The sequence below is a fragment of the Chiloscyllium plagiosum genome, chromosome 36 (genome assembly GCF_004010195.1).
Source record: "Chiloscyllium plagiosum isolate BGI_BamShark_2017 chromosome 36, ASM401019v2, whole genome shotgun sequence".
NCBI lineage: Eukaryota > Metazoa > Chordata > Chondrichthyes > Orectolobiformes > Hemiscylliidae > Chiloscyllium > Chiloscyllium plagiosum.
The window spans coordinates 20,028,334-20,047,581 of NC_057745.1; the positions used below are offsets into that span (position 1 = coordinate 20,028,334).

A 19,248-nucleotide genomic window follows, 5' to 3' on the forward strand; every position below is an offset into this window, starting at 1 on the left:
TAGCGTGTTTTGAGAAGATTTGTAGCTCAGGTTGAGTTTCTGGATATGGGTTTGCTCGCTGAACTGTAAGGTTCGTTTTCAGACGTTTCGTCACCATACTAGGTAACATCATCTTCAGTGGGCCTCCAGACGAAACAGTGCTGATGATTCCTGCTTTCTATTTATATGTTTGGGTTTCTTTGGGTTGGTGATGTCATTTACTGTGGTGATGTCATTTCCTATTCTTTATCTCACTGGGTGGTAAATGGGGTCCAAGTCAATGTGTTTGTTGATAGAGTTCAGGTTGGAATGCCATGCTTCTAGGAATTCTCATGCGTGTCTTTGTTTGGCTCGTCCTGTGAGGGATGTGTTGTCCCAGTCGAAGTGGTGTCCTTGCTTATCTATGTGGAGGGATACTAGTGAGAGTGGGTCATGTCATTTTGTGGCTAGTTGATGTTCATGTACCCTGATGGTGAATTTTCTGCCTGTTTGTCCAATGTAGTGTTTGTTACAGTCCTTGAAGGTATTTTGTAAATGACATTAGTTTTGCTTGTTGCCTGTATAGGGTCTTTTAAGTTCATTACCTGCTGTTTTAGTGTGTTGGTGGGTTTGTGAGCTACCAATCATGCCAAAGGGTCTGAGTCTGGCAGTCATTTCCAAGAGGTCTTTGATGTAGGGGAGAGTGGCTAGGGTTTCTGGGCGCATTTTGTCTGCTTGTTTGAGTTTGTTGTGAAATCAGCAAACTGAGTTCATTTGGTACCCATTCTTTTTGAATACACTGTATAGGTGATTTTCCTCTGCAGTGTGTGGTGGTTCATTGAAATAATGTTCTGATGCAGCTGATACAAAATACCATGCAAGAACTGTAACAAACACTACATTAAACAAACAGGCAGAAAACTAGCCATCAGGGTACATGAACATCAATTAGCCACAAAACGACATGACCCCCTCTCACTAGTATCCTTACATATAGATAAGGAAGGACACCACTTCGACTGGGACAACACATCTATCCTAAGACCAGCCAAACAGAGACCCACACGAGAATTCCTAGAAGCATGGCATTCCAACCTGAACCCTATCAACAAACACATTGACTTGGACCCCATTTATCACCCCCTGAGAAAAGGAATAGGAAATGACATCACCAATCCAAAGAAACCCAAACATTTAAATAGAAAGCAGGAATCATCAATAGTGCTTCGTCCAGAGGCTCACTGAAAATGTTACCTAGTATGATGCCAAAACGTCTGAAAATGAACATTCCAGCTCAGCGAGCAAACCTACATTCAGATTCTTACAGATAACTGAGATCTCCTTACAAATTTGTTTCTCAATTTTCCTCCACTAGGGTGTCTATAATAATAAGGTCCCTTTCTGATTTCTCAGTTCAACCAAAATAATTTCCCTGGATGTATTTCTGGGAATATTCTCCATCAGTACAGCTGTAATGCTATCCCTTTTCAAAAACACCACACTCCCGTCCTCTCTTGCCTTCCTTTCATTCCTTCCTGTGGCATTTGTATCCTGGAACATTAAGCTGCCAGTCCTGTCCATCCCTGAGCCGCGTTTCTGAAATTGCTGTGATATCCCAGTCCCATGTTCCTAACCATGCCGAGTTCATCTGCCTTCCTTATTAGGCAATTATGTACGCTTGCAGAAATTGATTGGCTTTTTGTTTTTCATTTATGCAGGGTTTTTCATCAGACCATTGTATAAGATGATGCTTCAGAAGCCAATTACACTGCAAGATATGGAGTCAGTGGTAAGTGTTTCGTGCTATAGATATGGGGAATAATATTTCCTTTTGTAACTGCTCTGTATGTGCAGGAGTGAGACATGGAAAAAGAAGTTAATTCCTCTCTGTCAGGGTAATAGTTGAAGTGCTCTGCTTGGCCTCATGACCGTGGTCTAGTCTACACTGCTCTGGGAAGAGGTTGTCAGGCTTCTGCTTTTGATAACTACCCAGAAATAGTTCTGCATCAAAGTTAAATAGGGCAACATCAGGTTTCATAGTGATGTACAATGGCCACATAGATTAAGCCTGAGGAACAGCCATAAAACATTGAAATGTTAATTGGTTGCCATGAAAGATTGCAGCAGGTTGGATGACCTTGCAATTATGCTGGCTATTTGTATGTGTTACTGTAGCTTTTAAATGATATGAGAAATTGGGAGGTTAGTCAGTGATAATGGTCATTGACCAACAGTTATCATCACAGAGGGTTTTCAGGCAATGTTCAAGAGAATGTAAACAGTGGAAAACAATTTAACTTGCTCAAGTACAGCAACTAATCAGTAAAACTAGCAGAATGCTGTCATATACTTTGAGAGGAATTGACTACAAAAGCAGAGAGTTTATGCTTCAGTTATATAGGGCACTCAGCAGACCTCATGGAGTAATGTGTACAGTAATTAAGGAAAAATATAAATGCTTTGGAGAAGGCAGTTCAAAGAAGGTTTACTCGACTAATAACCTGGAATGGACAGGTCATTGTAGGATGGACAGGGTACGGTGTATGCTCGACTTCAAAAGAGTTATTGGTAACTTGATTAAAACACACAAAATTCTGAAGGATTTTGATAGGGCTGACAGAGAGCATGTTCCCTTATGGGAAAATCTAGAATCCGGGATTTTAAAAATGCCGGGTCACCAATTTTAAACATAAAAATGAGCCAAATCTTTTTCTGTTAGAGGGCCATGAATCTTTGGAATTGTCATCCTGAAAAGGTAGTTGAAGCAGAGTTCTTGAATATTTTTCAAGCAGAGATGGAGAGATTCTTGTTGAGCAAGGGGTTAAAAGGTTATCAGGGCAGGCGGTAATGTGGATTTGAGGTCACATTCAGATCAACCACAATCATGTTGTCATTAAAGAACTGTGGTTGCCAATTTGCAAACAATAATTTGCCACAAACGGCAATTAATGATCAAATCATTTGTTTAGGTGCTAATTGAGGGATTAGAGGTGACGAAGTGAGTGTCATATTGCACTTAGCTAAGAGAAAACATTTTACTTTGTGTAGTTAAAATTTCCTAGAAAGGAAAGAGTTTCTCTGAAACTTTGAGTCACATTCTAATTTACAAGGGAGCAGGAGCAAGTAAACCCAGTTGCAACAGGGCATATAAATAATGGGCCGAAGTAGAAAAACAGAAACGTTTGCACAAAGTAAGCTTTATAAAGCTTAGGGAAGGGAGTGATGGACCAGTAGTCAGAGGTTGGGGCTGCCCAATAATATCTGAATGAGAGAATAGCAAAAGATGTCCAATATTCCCCCACGCTGCACTAGCAATTAGGTAGTGGAAGAGGAACTCACCATTCCAAAGAACTGTTGGGATGAGTTTCAGATCATAAATGTGTTAAATGGTTACTTAGAGGCATTTAATCAATGAGTACTATAGCAGTTTAAAAAAGTAAAGTTGCCATAGACCAATTGGAGCATGGAGAAAGTGAGGACTGATGAAGGGCTTTTGCCTGAAACGTCGATTCTCCTGCTCATCGGATGCTGCCTGACCTGCTGTGCTTTTCCAGCACCCCACTCTCTACCGGAGCATAGGGCTAGAGTCTGGTGGTGGTTTAACCTGACAGACCTCCCGCTTCAGTTGAGGGGAGAGGTTGAGAAGGAGAATCCTCCATGTTAGTGCAGGAATTGAACCCACACATCACTCTGCAACTCAAACCAGCCGCCCAGCAGCAATTAATTGTTTCTAACAGCAACTTGACTGTGTAATACAACTGTTTTGTATCAGTACTGGGAAATATATTACTGATAAATGCATGACTAATTATTGTCTTTTTGCCACAATGAACGTTTCTCTGTACCAGGATCAAATTCTCATAAATATTTATTCTGTTAAAAAAGCTGTGCTGTTGAGTCTTTCCCTTCCCCAGCTAATTTGTAATAACTTCACATTCAGTCCCTTGTACTGTAAATTTTCTGCCAAACAAAAGTTTTTTCAATAATCTATTGCTACATTGCAAGAGAAGAAAATTTTTTTTGCAATGCATCGTTTTCACAATTATTACATTATCTAAAGTAATTTTTTTGTTGTAAATTCTGTTATTTGACATTCACATGGATCCAATCTGGACCTAATCTTCTCTCCAGCTTTTGTCCTTGGCTCATATTTTTGCCTTATTCAAGTGCCAAGCATTTTTCTTTTAGCCTGGTAACAACTCAGTTAGATGAATCCATTAAACAATCAGAGTTTCCAAAGAACTTTCAAAATCTTCAGCAAAAACCCAAATCAAAATAATTTAAACTCAATGTTAGCTTCTTGGATAATGGTATAGGAGTTGGAATTAAGCGTTCATTTCAAAGCATTAGTTTATTTTCAAAACAATCTTGGACATAATCTGGGAAAAGAAGATTGCTCCTATTTTTCAGAGTTGAGAGCAGAATGCTTCCTTCCTGAGATGGTGAGAAGTGGAAATGGTTGGATAACTGTGCCATGGCAGGTTTCTCTCTCCAGTTCACCCAATTGCATGGAGTGGGAAGCTCCACTGGACCCTCTTGACCCACCATCAGCAAAGGCCCTTAAATTGAAAATTACAGCCAGCAGTCTCTGGTGACCTGGGCATCACTATCAAGGCTTCTGATAAGATGATGTGGTCAAATGTTAGCTCTTTTACTGATACATGATGGGTCACATTTTCTAAATGGTAGGGATGTCAACTTAGTCCATACCCAGCTTGCCCACCTATATACTTAGCCTGAAAAAGAGACAATCACACTCTGAGCATCTATAAAATATGAATGGTACAGCATTTGCACATTATGATGTAATTCCTTGAGAAACATGCTTCCAACTGAGAGTGTCTAATTCAATCTTGTGAACCACTAACAAGTAATCTCTAATGTTACAGGACAGCGAGTATTACAACTCACTAATGTGGATTCTTGAAAATGATCCAACTGATTTGGATCTTCGATTTGTGGTTGATGAAGAGTTGTTTGGTCAGGTTAGTATGCATTTGTGCATTGATTACAATTAAATTCACTTGCAATTAAACTGTTGCATTAGATTGGTGAGTGTTTGAGTACAGATATCTACCTTGTAATGTAAATCACGTTCATAATTTGTAGTTAGACCAAAATTTCTGCAAGAGTTCATTTTAAGTACAGAACAGCAATATGTAGTTAGTTCTATTTGTTATATTATTCTCTGTAATGATCTTTGTGGGATCTATTTATATATGTGCCAAAAAGTGTATATGACATCCTGTTAGTACAGGACCTGATGTAATATTAATGTACTTTGAGTTGTATTAATGTTAGAAACCTTAATTTCAAGAAGAGTGCCTTGTTTAGCACCACAAGTATTCTGGAAGTATCAATAGAACAGTTGTTTATATGGTATTAGTATCAGTTTTTGAACTACAGTGTTTAAATGTTGTTTTGTGCATGTTGTATAGTAATGGACTAGCCCAGTTGCACTTTCACTGTACAGATATTCCAGACTAAAGATCTCAAGTGTCATTTTTTGTGTGATAAATGGAACTTTTGTTGCTCACCAATGCAGCAAGATGAACGAAGAATTGTCCCATACACAAATCACAATGAAATTGACAACTTAAGCTGCTCATTAATTGAGGTGACAGTTTATAGTGTTTGGTGTCTGTGCAGAATGGAGCCTTAATCAGTCCCAATATTTGGATTATACTTTGTGATCTGTTAAATGTACAAATGAAAGATTGAACTTTATATTGCTGAATGGTCTCATTTTCGTGAGTTGAAGAAGACATTTATTTTTTGAACATCGTTTTTTTTCCTTGGATGGGTATATGAATAGGAAGAGTTTGGAGAGATATGGGCCAGGTGCTGACAGGTGGGTCTGGATTGGGTTGGGATATCTGGTCGGCATGGATGGGTTGGATCGAAGGGTCTATTTCCATGCTGTACATCTCTGTGACTCTATGTCGGAGTACATTTGTGGATTTTCGACATCTTGAACTTGAATGATAAGGAGTAGCATTTCAAGTCATTATGCAACAACAAATTCCTACCAATAACATCATTGGATACAGTCACAACATTAACTTATTATTTCAAAAAAATTTAAATGTGATTCTTTGAGGTGTTACAGAGTAATGGGATAATGTACTTTGTCGGCAGGCTTTTTCTGGATTGGTCCAAAAATAAAACAGACTTTCGCCATTACGTTTGTGATTTAATTTTACAACCTTCTAAAATTTGGATTTTGGTTGAATATGTGTCCCCATAAAGTCATTCAAACTCAGCTTTCTTGTCTATTCATTCCAAATAAAGGTTATTACACTGATGTTTCAATACTTTTATAAGTGATAACAATTTTGCAGAATAGCTACTAGAAATTAACTGTACTGATTGCTTTGGATGTATCAGATTTAAGGGTTAAACTACTAGTAGGAACAATGCCCTCCATAGGGGATCTGAACAGTCAGATTGAATGACTTTTACTGAGGTAGAGCTTAAACCAGAAAGTGCAAATTAGAAAGGTTATTCCAATATAAGATAATGTACAGCAAATAAAACAAAAAGAGGAGAAAATAAGTGGAATTAAGAGACAAATAGATTAATTAACTTATTTAAAATATCCAAAAATAATTAAAATCGAATAAAATGAGATTTCAAATTAAGCTCATTTTTGGTGACCACTTGTCTATCTGTACTTAAGACTTAAATGAACGGGCAGGGAATATGAACAATGTGCAGGCAGATGGGGTTAATTTAGAATGGCATCATGGTTGGCATAGACATGGTGGGCTGAAAGGACTATTCTTGTGTTGTACTGTTCTACAAATGTTATGTTGCTGATGAAAGATCTTAAATGCCATTTCAAAATGCCATTTTGTAAAACAGTATATGTGCCCTCTAGTGGTTTTGTGGTTTAAGTGAAATGTTATGGATTTATTTTTCTTTTCACCAGACTCAACAACATGAACTAAAACCTGATGGATCAGAAATATTGGTTACCAACAAAAACAAGAAAGAATACATTCAGTAAGTGGTTTTGAGCTTGAGAATTGTTTGTGTTGAAGATAGCTATGTTTAACTCAGTTTGAAATGTTCATGTGCAATTTATTTTTTGTTCAATATTTATCCATTTGTGAAGATAAAAGATATCCTTTTGGGAAATTTCCCTGCTTTGAAACTCCTGATTTCAGTCCTAAGCAATCCCAAAAAAGTCTGTGAAATTGTTACATAGTAAATTGCTGTTTTCCCAGCAGTCAATTCTCCAATCCAGCAATCCTGCTTCCAAGTGCAGCTCCTGAAATTTGGTCAATTCTCAATGTGAATTGTCTTTGAAAGTTATCTGAATGAGATAACCAGTGGAGCCAGCTTTGTGCTGGTGACTGGTGTCAGATTATTATTCAAGGTTTTGCAGGTTTTCTTAACATGAGACTTCGAGATTGCAGAGAAATCGATTTTTATCAGTTTAGGATGACCTCAAGTTCCATTCCCAAGAATGAGAGGAAAATATATAACATAGCTTGCATACAGTTTGTAAATGCTCCTCTAACTAAAATATTATGTTCTGAATTTAGAAACGAGTGATGTGAGGTTCAGTAAAGTGATATTTCACCGCTATTTTGTTCTTATTCTATTTTAGCCTTGTGATGCAGTGGAGGTTTGTCAATCGCATCCAGGAGCAAATGAATTCTTTTAAGGAGGTAACAAGAATGTTTAGTTTTTACTTGATCTAACTCCTTAGATTAAAGACAGATCAATACATAATCTAAGATGTTGTCTAATGAGTTTAACTTTAATGCTGAGATTCCTTAAGATTCAAATCATTTCAACATAGCAAAGATAAAAGGAAAAGAAAGGCAAAGTGCATTCATTGACCTAAGGCTAGCATCCCAATTTAGTTTCTGATGCAAGATGCTATTTGTGTTAAATTATCTGGGCCTGTGAGCATTCCTTTCCCAGGTAGTCCTAATAGTCCAGATTTTTGTAGATAAAACAAGTGGTGCCAGCCATTCATTGTACTTTCACCTGTCCACTTGACTTTCTATTGGAGTTTGCACTAGAACTTGCAGAAACTAGAAATAGATATTGGCACAATGTTTTCCTCAGGGTATCTGGGACCTGTCTGAGTGGGGCAGAAACCAATGTCTGTCCTTAGCCAATCAACCTGAAGTATTCTGAATGAGGCAAATAGAATCTGAAGTAAAAAATGTACATTATACTACGAAAGTCAAAAGCTAAAATATGTACAGAAAGTGAAATTAACTGGAGAAAAAATGATAGTATTTAGAGAGATGAAGGAGAAATTGGCAGGCACGATGTTGTGGGCATCGCAGAGATGTGGTTGCAAGGGAATCAGGGCCAGGAAGTAAATATCCAAGGATATGTGTCCTCTGCAAAGGACAGGCAGGTGGACAGAGGTACGGGTTGCCTTGCTAGTAAGAAATAAAATTAAATCGCTAGCAAGAAGTGATATAGGGTCTGAAGGCATATAATTTATATAGGTAGAGTTGAGGAACTGCAAAGGAGAAAGGACCCTGATGGGAGTTATGTACAGGCCTTCTAGCAGTAGTCAGGATGTGGAGCAGAAAGTAAGTCAGGAGATAGAGTCGGCATGTAAGAAAGGTGCTATTAAAATAATCATTAGGGTCTTAAATGTGCAGCTGGACTGGAATAATCAGGTTGGGAGCAGATTCCAAGAAAAGAAATTTGCGGATTGCTGACAAAATGGTTTATTTTGGAGCAGCTTGTGGCACGGCCCACTAGGGAACAGGCAGTTCTGGGATTTGGTGAGGTGTAAGGAGGCAAACTTGGTTAGGCAGCCTTAGGTGAAGAAACCCCCAGAGAGCAGTGACCACAGTAGGGTAGAATTTACCCTGCAGTTTGAGAGTGAGAAACCTGAATCTGATGTAAGGGTATTACAATTAAATAAAGGTAACAACAAACACATGAGATAAGATCTGTCCAGCGTTTGATGGAAGGGGGGCCCAGCAGGAAACATGTTGGAGCAGCAATGGCAGGAGTTTCTGAGGGTAATTCGGGAGGCGCACCAGAAATTCATACTAAGGAAGAGAAATATTCTAATCGGAAGATGAGGCAACCATGGTAATTGAGGGAAGACCGAGTCAGCATAAAAGCCAAAGAGCAAACGTACAATGTAGTGGAGATTAGTGGGAAGCCAGAGAATTGGGAATCATTTTAAAAACCAGCAGTGGGTAACTTTTTTTAAAAAAAGCAAGAAGGGGAGAGATGATGAAATATTAGGGTAAGCAAGCTCATAATATGAAAGAAGATTGAAAGTATTTTTTTAGGATAGACAAAAGTTGAGAGAAGCATGAGTGGGCATTAGACTACTGGAAAAGGAGACTGGAGAAGTAATAATGGGAAACAAAGAAATGGCAAAGGAACTGAATAGATACTTTGCATGAGTTTCATAGTGGAAGACACCAGAACTTCAAGAGAATTGGGGCAGAAGTGAGTATAGTGGCCATCACTAAGAAAGATGATATTGGGAAAGCTGTAAGATCTTCAGGTGGATAAATCACCTGGACTGAATGGCCCATACCCCAGAGTTCTGAAGGAGCTAGCTGACGAGATTGTGGAGACATTGGTAGTGATATTTCAGGAATCGCTGGAGTCAGAGTCCTACAAGACTGGAAAATGGCTAATGTCATACCTGTATTTAAGGACGGAAGGAGGCAGTAGACAAGAGATTATAGACCAGTTAGTCTGATGTCAGTTATTGATAGGTTTTAGAGTATTATTAAGGATGAGATTGTAGAACATTTGGAAGTGCCATGGTAAAATAGGGCTGAGTCAGCACAGCTTCATCAAGGGGAGGTCGTGCCTGAAAAATCTGTTAGGATTCTTTAAGGAGGTAACGAGCAAGTTAAACAAAGGAGAACCAGTATGTGTGATCTGTTTGGATTTTCAGAAGGCCTTTTACCTGGTGCTTCACAGGAGGCTGCTAAATATGTTAAGATCTCATGGTGTTAGGAGCAAGGTACTGCCATGGTTAGAGGATTGGCTGACTAGCAGAAGGCAGAGCATGGGGTTAAAGGAGACTTTTGCAGGATGCCAGCTGGAGAATAATGGAGTATTGCAGGGGTCCATATTGGGACCACAACTATTCACATTCAAAATTAATAATCTGGATGAAGGAATTGAGGGCATTATTGCTAAGTTTGCGGGTGATACAAAGATAAATGGAGGGACTCGTCGTGTTGAGGAAGCAGGGAGGCTGCAGAAGGATTTGAACTTTCTAAGAAGTGTCAGTTGGAAACAATGCAGAAAAGTGTGAGGTTATGTACTTTGGTAGAAAGAATACAGGCAAAGATTATTTTTTAAACAGGGAAAAGCTTTGGAAATCTGAGGCACAAAGAGATTTAGGAGTCATAGTTTGGGATTCTCATAAAATTAACATGCAGGTTTAGTTGACTGTTAGGAAGGTAAATGCAATGCATTTTGAGAGGCGTAGGACACAGGAACTGGGATGTATTGTTGAGGCTGTATAAGGCTCTGGTCAGACTGCATTTGAAGTATTGTGAGTAGTTTTGAGCTCTATCTCGAAGGAAGGACGTGCTGACCTTGGAGGAGGCCTTGTAGTTGTCTTTGAATGGGCAAATGGTATTTGTTTTTCTCGTGGGTATCCCTTAGTTAAGCACTTCAATTTTGTGGTTTTCATGTGTTTCAATCATTTGTCTCTTAATGAAGTACCAATTCAGTGGATGTTTTGTATGAGCGGAGCAAGTTGAACAGCAGCTTTTGATTTTTTACCTTTAGCTGTGTATGTACAGTCCAGTCATTGCTGTCTTAATAGCTTAACACTGGTCATGCTATAGGAAGGATGTTGTGAAACTTGAAAGGGTTCAGAAAAGGTTGACAAAGACGTTGCCAGAATTGGAGGGTTTGAATTAGAGGGAGAGGCTGAATAGGTTGGGACTCTTTTGCCTGGAGAGTTGGAGGCTGAGGGGTGACCTTATAGAGCTTTATAAAATCATGAGGGGCATGAATAGGGTGAATAGACAAAGTCTTCCCCTGGGGTGGGGGAGTCCAAAAGGAGAGGGCATAGGTTTAAGGTGAGAGGGAAAAGAGTTCAAAGAAACCTAAGAGGCAACTTTTTTTCACACAGACAGTGGTACGTATATGGAATGAGCTGTCAGAGGAAGTGGTGGAGGCTGATACAATTACAACATTTAAAAGGCATCTGGATGCTTATATGAATAGGAAGGGTTAAGAGGGATATGGGCCAAATGCAGGCAAATGGGACTGGATTTATTTGGGATATCTACTTGGCATGGTTAGTTGGACCAAAGAGTCTGTTTCCATGCTGTACAGCTGCATGACTCTATCATAGCATCCATGGTTTTCCTTAAAAAAGCACTGGCCAATGTATTGATCTGTGCATTACTTTCTTTTCTTGGATAATGCTTCATTGACAGACGTATTGATATCAAACACTTGGGACATGTGTCAAAAGAACAAAGAAAAGTACAGCACGGAAACAGGCCCTTCATCCCATCAAGATTGCACTTTCTAAACTAAACACCACTTTGCCTGTACACTGTCCATATCCCTCTCTTTCCTGCTTATTCATGTATATGTCAAGATGCCTCTTAAATGTTGCTATTATATCCGCCCTCACCACCACCTCTGGCATCGCATTCCAGGTACTTACCACCCTCTGTGTAAAAAAAAAAAAGTCCATGTATTTTTTTTAAATGCTTATCGCCATTTATATTTTTGTATGGTCAAAGTATTAATTAAGAAAATACTACAAGCTGTCCACTGAATGAAATAAATGCTTTTTAAATTAATGCCTGAACTTTGTTTTGAAATCAGCATTGAGTCACTGCAGAAAGTGCACTGAATTATTTTAACTTTTCATTGTTTTGTACTCATTAAAATAATTGCTTTGGACCTTCGGGGCCTGATGCAGGTCTTCTGGGTTCTTGACATCCAAGGCACATGAATGTCATTAGAAAATTAGGTCAACAAAGTTTGTTGTCTGCATGACTTGACTGTTGCTGTAGTAAACATAGGTGATACCACTTACACCACACTTTCTTTCTATTTTCAGGGCTTTTTTGAACTGATCCCACAAGATCTCATAAAAATATTTGATGAGAATGAATTGGAGGTAACTTTTTTTCATTTTAACTGCAATATATATTGAATTTTTTTGTGTGTGTTTTGATGATGTTTATACATTTGTTTCTAGCTATTAATGTGTGGACTAGGGGATGTAGATGTCAACGACTGGAGGGAGAATACAAAGTACAAAAATGGATACAATGCAAACCATCCGGTCATACAATGGTTTTGGAAGGTAATGCAAGACTGGAAAGTCTGACATGACATATATTTGGTGGTTGTTGTTTAAGCAGGATTTACAGCTTGTCACTGCAGTGTGACTGTTGAAACTTTGGGTTTCCATTTTCCTTGCATTTCAGTTTTCAGATATAAATGTGCTGATTTTATTGCAGGCATTTTAAAAAAGAAAATTCTTATCAGTAACAGACACCATTAAAAAATCTCCCTTGAACTATCCAAACAAAATGAAGCAAGAAGCTATATCTGCTGGCCTTCCCTTCTAAAGGAGTAGAAACTCTTGTATGGAATAAAAGGGGGTGCATAAATGAGTAGACACCAAGAAAGGGATTATTTAGGTTAATAATTGTTTTCTGTTCCTGTTTGAACAAAAGCGGGAGTATGTTTACAATAGTCATTGTCCCAGTGGATCAGACAAGCCTGATCCCAGTCAGAAACCTGGCTTGGTAGCTAATAATTATGTATGTTTTGATTTTAACAAAATGTTATCTTGCTAAAACGCAAGCGTGCAATGCTGCAGATTTTGCTTTAAGAACAAACTGTAAATTTATTACAGAAGGAATGAAGATAAAATATGTATGTCTTTGTAATACTAAACTATGTATTTATAATATAAAGTCAATCACAAAACATTCCTATATAATTTCACAAGAAACAAAACAGCTTTTGTATAGTATCCAAAACCCCACTCCTGGTATACTTCTCATACACCACTTGTCATTTTCACATCAGTCTCTGTAATACCTCAATAGGTTTAAGACACTTGCAATTTCAACTTTTAAACTGAAAGTGCAGATGGGCTCTTCATAGAGTTCATAGACTTGGGTGACCACTTATCTTAAGAGACCACTTCGGGGTTTTTAATCCCAACACTTCTGGTCTCGGGTGAACACTAATTTCTCACTCCAAGATAATTTAATCCACTACCTCTATCTTTGTCTTCTCAGGAGCACTGCTGTATTCAAATATCCTGTTCCAAAATCTTCACAGGACTAACATTAACCCAAGTTATCCCTTTCTCCTTCTCTTTTCTCTTCTCTTGTGTTTCATTTAAGCTTAAAAGTAATTTCCATAACACTCTCAAGAAACGGTGGGCGGCACGGTGGCACAGTGGTTAGCACTGCTGCCTCACAGCGCCTGAGACCCGGGTTCAATTCCCGCCTCAGGCGACTGACTGTGTGGAGTTTGCACGTTCTCCCCGTGTCTGCGTGGGTTTCCTCAGGGTGCTCCGGTTTCCTCCCACAGTCCAAAGATGTGCAGGGTCAGGTGAATTGGCCATGCTAAATTGCCCGTAGTGTTAGGTAAGGGGTAAATGTAGGGGTATGGGTGGGTTTCGCTTCGGCGGGTCGGTGTGGACTTGTTGGGCCGAAGGGCCTGTTTCCACACTGTAATGTAATCTAATGTAATCTAATCTAAACCTTTTGAGGTGCCATTACTTACCGTGCTGAGTCACAAGCAACTTGTAATCAACAAAGGCCTGTTCGTACACAAACCCATGTTCTCCAACCAGGCTTCAAAAACTTTTTTTTTAAAAATAATTGCCATTGTTACAGAAATGAGCTGCCAGAGAATGTGGTGGAGGCTGATACAGTTGCAGCATTTGAGAGGCATTTGGATGGGTATATGAATAGGAAGGGTTTGGAGGGATATGGGCCGGGTGCTGGCAGGTGGGACTAGATTGGGTTGGGATATCTGGTCGGCATGGACAGGTTGGACCGAAGGGTCTGTTTCCATGCTCTGACTCTATAAATACTTGCAATTATTAACTTCAGACACAGAAAAACGTATGAGTTGCTAACTCAAAACCAGAAATTTAACCTTACAATAACTAACATACAAAATTTATACATAAATCCCATAGCTTACATCCTGTCAAAATTTCACAGAAGAAATGCCCAATTGTTTAAAAAAAATAACAAAATTCTTTATTCTTATCTATAGACAGTGCTGTTAATGGATTCAGAAAAGCGTATTCGATTCCTGCAGTTTGTGACTGGTACTTCACGGGTACCTATGAATGGATTTGCTGAATTGTATGGTAAGCAGAATTAGGAATAAATTAAAGTTTGCTTTCTTTTAAATATGAAATTATCTTCCTGCTCTTCCAAAATTTGGATGATTTTCTTTGCAAGTTAAATTATGTATCCATGAATATGAAGTTAAATTATGCATCCACGAATAGATATCAAACAATGTGAAAGTAAGGGTGTGTATGTGGAGGAGGGTTATGGATCAGCATAATTAGATTGAATGTTGGAATTGGTTCAAGGGATTACTTCTATGAAAATCAACTAATTGTTTTCTGTTTTTCTTAAACTGTATTCTTGTATTTGTTATTCTTAGGATCAAATGGACCACAGTTATTTACTATTGAACAGTGGGGAACTCCAGAGAAATTACCAAGAGCTCACACATGGTAACTTTGATCTTTTGACTGTTTTGACAATTTGGGGGGAAAGCAGATTAGCTCATGTTTAGGTGAAGTTCCTGAAGATTGGAGGGTGGCTAATGTTGTGCTATTAACAAAGGCTGCAGGGAAATGCCTGGGAACTACAGACTGGTGATCCGAACAACCATGGTAGGGAGGAGTGGATTCAGACAGACAGGGTTTCCAGGCATTTGGAGAGGCAAGGATTCGTTTGGGACAGTCAGCATGGCTTTATGAGTGGGAAATCAAGTCTTATGAATTTGATTGAGCTTTTTGAAGGGGTGACCAAGAAAGTATATGAGGACAGTGTGGTAGATATTGTCTACATGGACTTTAGCAAGGCCTTTGACAGGGCATCACATGATAGGTAGTTGAGTAAAGTTAAATCTCACTGTATTCAGGGAGAGCTAGCCAATTGGATACAAAATTGACTTGATGGTAGAAGACTGAAGGTGGTGGTAGAGGGTTGTTTTTCCAACTGGAGAACCTGTGAACAGTGGTGTGCCACTGTTATTCATCATTTATATAAATGATTTGGACGAGAATTTAGGAAGTATGGTTAGTAAGTTTGCGAATAACACCAAAATTGGTGTTAAAGTGGACAGTGAAGATGTTTATCTGGAAATGCAATGAGCTATTGATCAACTGGGTCAGTGTGCAGATGGAGTTTAATTTAGATAAATGCAAGGTATTATATTCTGATGGGCTAACCAGGGCAGGACTTACACACTCAATGATAGGGCCCTGGGGGTGTTATGGAACAAAGAGGTCTAGCACTACAGGTTCATAGCTCCTTGAAAATGGAGTCACAGGCAGATAGAGTGGTGAAGAAGGCTTTCGGTATGCTAGCTTTCATTGATCAGAGCATTGAGTATAGGAGTTGGGATGGCTTGTGCCGCTGGACAAGATATTAGTGAGGCCATTTGGAGTACTGTATGCAGTTCTGGTTGCCCTACAATAGAAAGGATATTATTAAACTAGAAAGAGTATGGAAAAGATTTACTAGGATGGTACCTGGCCTGGAAGGTTTGAGTTATAAGGAGAGGTTGGCTAGGCTGGCACTTTTTTCCCTGGAGTATAGGAGACTGAGGGGTAACGTAATGGAGGCCTATAAAACCATGAGAGTCATTGATAAGATAGACAGCCAATATCTTTTTCCCATGGTAGAGGAGTCTAAAACTAGAGAGCATAGCTTTAAGATGAGAGAGGAGAGATACAAAATAGTCCAAAGGGGTAATTTTTTCACTCAGGGTGGTGAGTTTATGGAATGGGCTGCCAAAGGTATCAGTAGAGGCAAGTATAATTTTGTTATTTAAGAAGCATTGAGACAGGTACACAGATTGGATAGGTATGGAGGAATATAGACCAAATGCAAGGAACTGGACTAGTTTAAATGGTGACAACTGGACAGCATGGGCAAGTTGGGCTGAAAGGCCTGTTTCCATGCTGTAGACCTCTGTGACTCTATGTTGCTAACTCTGGAATGTAAATGCCCACATTAATTACATAGAAGTAAGAGCTTCAATTTGTTTAGCACAATTTATAAAGAAAATTGTTTATTTTTCAGTTTCAATCGTCTCGATTTGCCACCTTATGAATCATTTGAAGAATTGCGGGAGAAGCTTAACCTAGCAATTGAGAACACTGAAGGTTTTGATGGAGTCGATTGAGTGACCAAAGCTGGCTGATTTAGTGTAATCACATCATCCAGCGAGTGTGCTGAAATGTGAAGCAAAGTATCTAGAAATGGAGTTTTGAGATTAAGTCTTACTTGTAGGGAAATGTCTCTTTTTATTAAACTAATGAAGCACAAACAGACTAAGTATGCAGTAACACTACCATCAGTTCCCTGAACTCGCATTTTCAGAGCTGAGATGAGAAGTATTTTTCTTATAGACTGGTTGAATATGGCTAATTTGCCTGGACGTGCTTGTTGTACCAACTAATAAAATATGGTTTAAATGCAGGCAATGAATCAAAAATCCCATTTAATTCAGTGACCTCACAATGCAGGCTTCTGATGTTTAATATTGTTCAGTATCTATTCTGTACAGCACTAATTATCACATCCTTAATTAGGAATGTGCATATAAGATCTAACAACCTAGCTCCCTTGTCACTGTCACTCAATTGTGCATTTTTCCCAGTCTGTGTGCCAAGTCAGGCTGGTTTGCTGTATTGAATCACTGCAGTTTTATCACTGTGTCGTTCTTACGTTGGTAACCGCCTGGATAAACTAATATGTAGCATAATGTTAAATTTAATCAATAGTGATTTCATATGAGAGTTAAAATTGATAGCTTAAAGAACTCTAATAAACAACTGAAAAGTTAATTCTGTAAAATAACTTGGAAGATTACTCAAATGTGAATTTAGAAGAGGGTAAACTCAAATGCATGGAAGTCAGTCTGGGTAGATGAAGTTCTAGTGCCAAATTCAAGCTTTGAAATTTAATTTTATCACGCTATAAAATTCGCATTGAACTGTGTGTTTATTTGTGAAACTTTTTTCATTGCTATAATAGCATCTCTCAAAATGTGATCACGAATAATAAGAGTTTAATTATTAATATTTTCAGAAACCACTTCTATTCTTCACTTGACCATTAATCTTTCATTTCAAAAATTCCAAAAGCTGTACTTAATACTTCACAGATCTTGGCTTTTGAATTTATGCTTGAAAGCTTACACAATTACAATGGTTTGTCCAAATTGATACAAAGAGAATGAAAGGAGCCTGCTGAAGATTCGCTCGGTCTGCTTTGTCCACATTGTGGAAGACAACATTTTAAAGACCGTAAAGAAATCAGAAAAGCTAACTTGTATCAGTGAATGGAAAGTCTATGTTCTCACAGACAGTATTTTTCATAGTGAAAGGTGGAATCTATAAGTTGGGTTTTTTTTGAAAACGGCAACATACATCTGTGGTGGAACAGTGAAATATACTTGCCATTTTTTTGAAAATCCCAAAACAAAAAATTAATCTTTATAAAGTGGCAGCAGTTATTGGACCTTATCTGTGAAAATACAAACGTTTACACTTTAGGAAAGAAAGGTTTATGGTCAGCTGAATCCAATAGCTAAACTTAAATTTTCTTAAGTGTCCATTATCAAGGTGGTTATAAGGAGGAATACCCATGCAGTCAAATTGGAATTTTTGAAAAATGGTGGTTTTAACAAGGGTTTTACATTGAAAGATGTTAATCCTGTTGATACCAAGAATGGACTTGAATATTGTTACAATTGATCTTCATTACTTTTTTTCTGAGAATGATAAAATTGCCTCTCTTCAACCGTAGCTTGGAATGTATGTCAGTTATTAGAGAATGTGTGTAAATATTACAAAATATAGTAATTCCAAATTGTACATATTCTTTAAATTATATTTGTGTTCTGCACAATATATATTCACCTCAGATTTGTAAATAACTTCTGAAAATAATCCACTAACTTTTATAGTTGCTATATTATAAAAGATGATGCATGCAATGTTATCTTTCATCTTTAAGGTTATAATTTAGAATTGAATTTGCAACAAGAAAGCAGACTGGGTGGAAACAATTCTGTAAATACATACAATGCACTTCTAATTAAATGAATGAAATTCATCTGAAGGAGGAATTTCGTGAGAAACACTGGGAAGTTGGCGGACAAAGCCTATTTGTAATAAAATAGCCTTTTTGGTGCAAGTTGTGGTTTGGTTCATGTAGGAAAGGTATTTGAAGTTAATATTTTGGAAAGTGTTATATGTAAGTGCAAAATCAACAACATAGTTGAATTTTCTGTCTCTGCATTAATTGATTTTGGAGCATTTGAAGTTATTGCACCTCTGATATAGCCTATACCATCATTGTTAACTTCATGTTAATACAATCTGATAAACTCCACTGCACATCTCCACCAAAAAGAAATTCTAGTGCGAACACAGTGGATGGGTGACCTGCAGTCAGGTTTCTGCCATTGCCATTTATAAACTTTCCATTAAAATGTACTTGAGATAACAACTTTGCTCGTTATGTAATTAAGGCTGAAACTTTATTGCTGGAACAGCACAGCAGGTCAGGCAGCATCTAGGGAACAGAAGATTCGACGTTTCGGGCACATAAACTTTCCATTAAAATGTACTTGAGATAACAACTTTGCTCGTTACGTAATTAACTATTGCAAAGTCACCAAGCTCAATCATCAACAAGATAACGAAAGCATAACTTGCTAAAGACAGAATGAGACCTACTCAACTGAAATGATATCTGTGATTAATGCAAAGACAAAGCCTACCTGATATTCAACAGTTAAAGCACTGCAAGACCTGAAAGCAGCCAAAATAGCTGTGCAATAGACTGAGATGCTGTGCAAGCAAACACTGGATCAACTTACAACAAAAATCCAAGCTAGCTGTGATAATGAAGATCTGTGAGCCATGTGTGACGGGATCTAAAGGGCATTTGGCCCTGCCATCACTCACATTGCTCTCCTGAAGTCAACAGCTAGTGAAGCACCATGCTCACCAAAACAAATGATTAATTTTATTAATCATTCATGGAATTGAGGGCTACGCCA

At 38.2% G+C, this 19,248-nt stretch overlaps 1 protein-coding gene across 4 annotated transcripts in view; it reads left to right on the plus strand.

Annotated features, from left to right (window-relative positions):
* Window positions 1-18,377, plus strand: part of nedd4a (NEDD4 E3 ubiquitin protein ligase a) — a 149,975-nt gene extending 131,598 nt beyond the window's left edge. For all 4 annotated transcript variants that reach the window (XM_043677486.1, XM_043677487.1, XM_043677484.1 and 1 more), the window contains 9 exons: window positions 1,677-1,747; window positions 4,848-4,943; window positions 6,890-6,963; window positions 7,574-7,634; window positions 12,011-12,070; window positions 12,152-12,259; window positions 14,203-14,299; window positions 14,605-14,677; window positions 16,257-18,377. In XM_043677486.1, the coding sequence (XP_043533421.1) occupies window positions 1,677-1,747; window positions 4,848-4,943; window positions 6,890-6,963; window positions 7,574-7,634; window positions 12,011-12,070; window positions 12,152-12,259; window positions 14,203-14,299; window positions 14,605-14,677; window positions 16,257-16,359 (743 nt within the window). In that variant the 3' untranslated portion in view covers window positions 16,360-18,377. The remainder of the gene's footprint in view (window positions 1-1,676; window positions 1,748-4,847; window positions 4,944-6,889; window positions 6,964-7,573; window positions 7,635-12,010; window positions 12,071-12,151; window positions 12,260-14,202; window positions 14,300-14,604; window positions 14,678-16,256) is intronic.
* The last annotated feature ends 871 nt before the right edge of the window (window positions 18,378-19,248 follow it).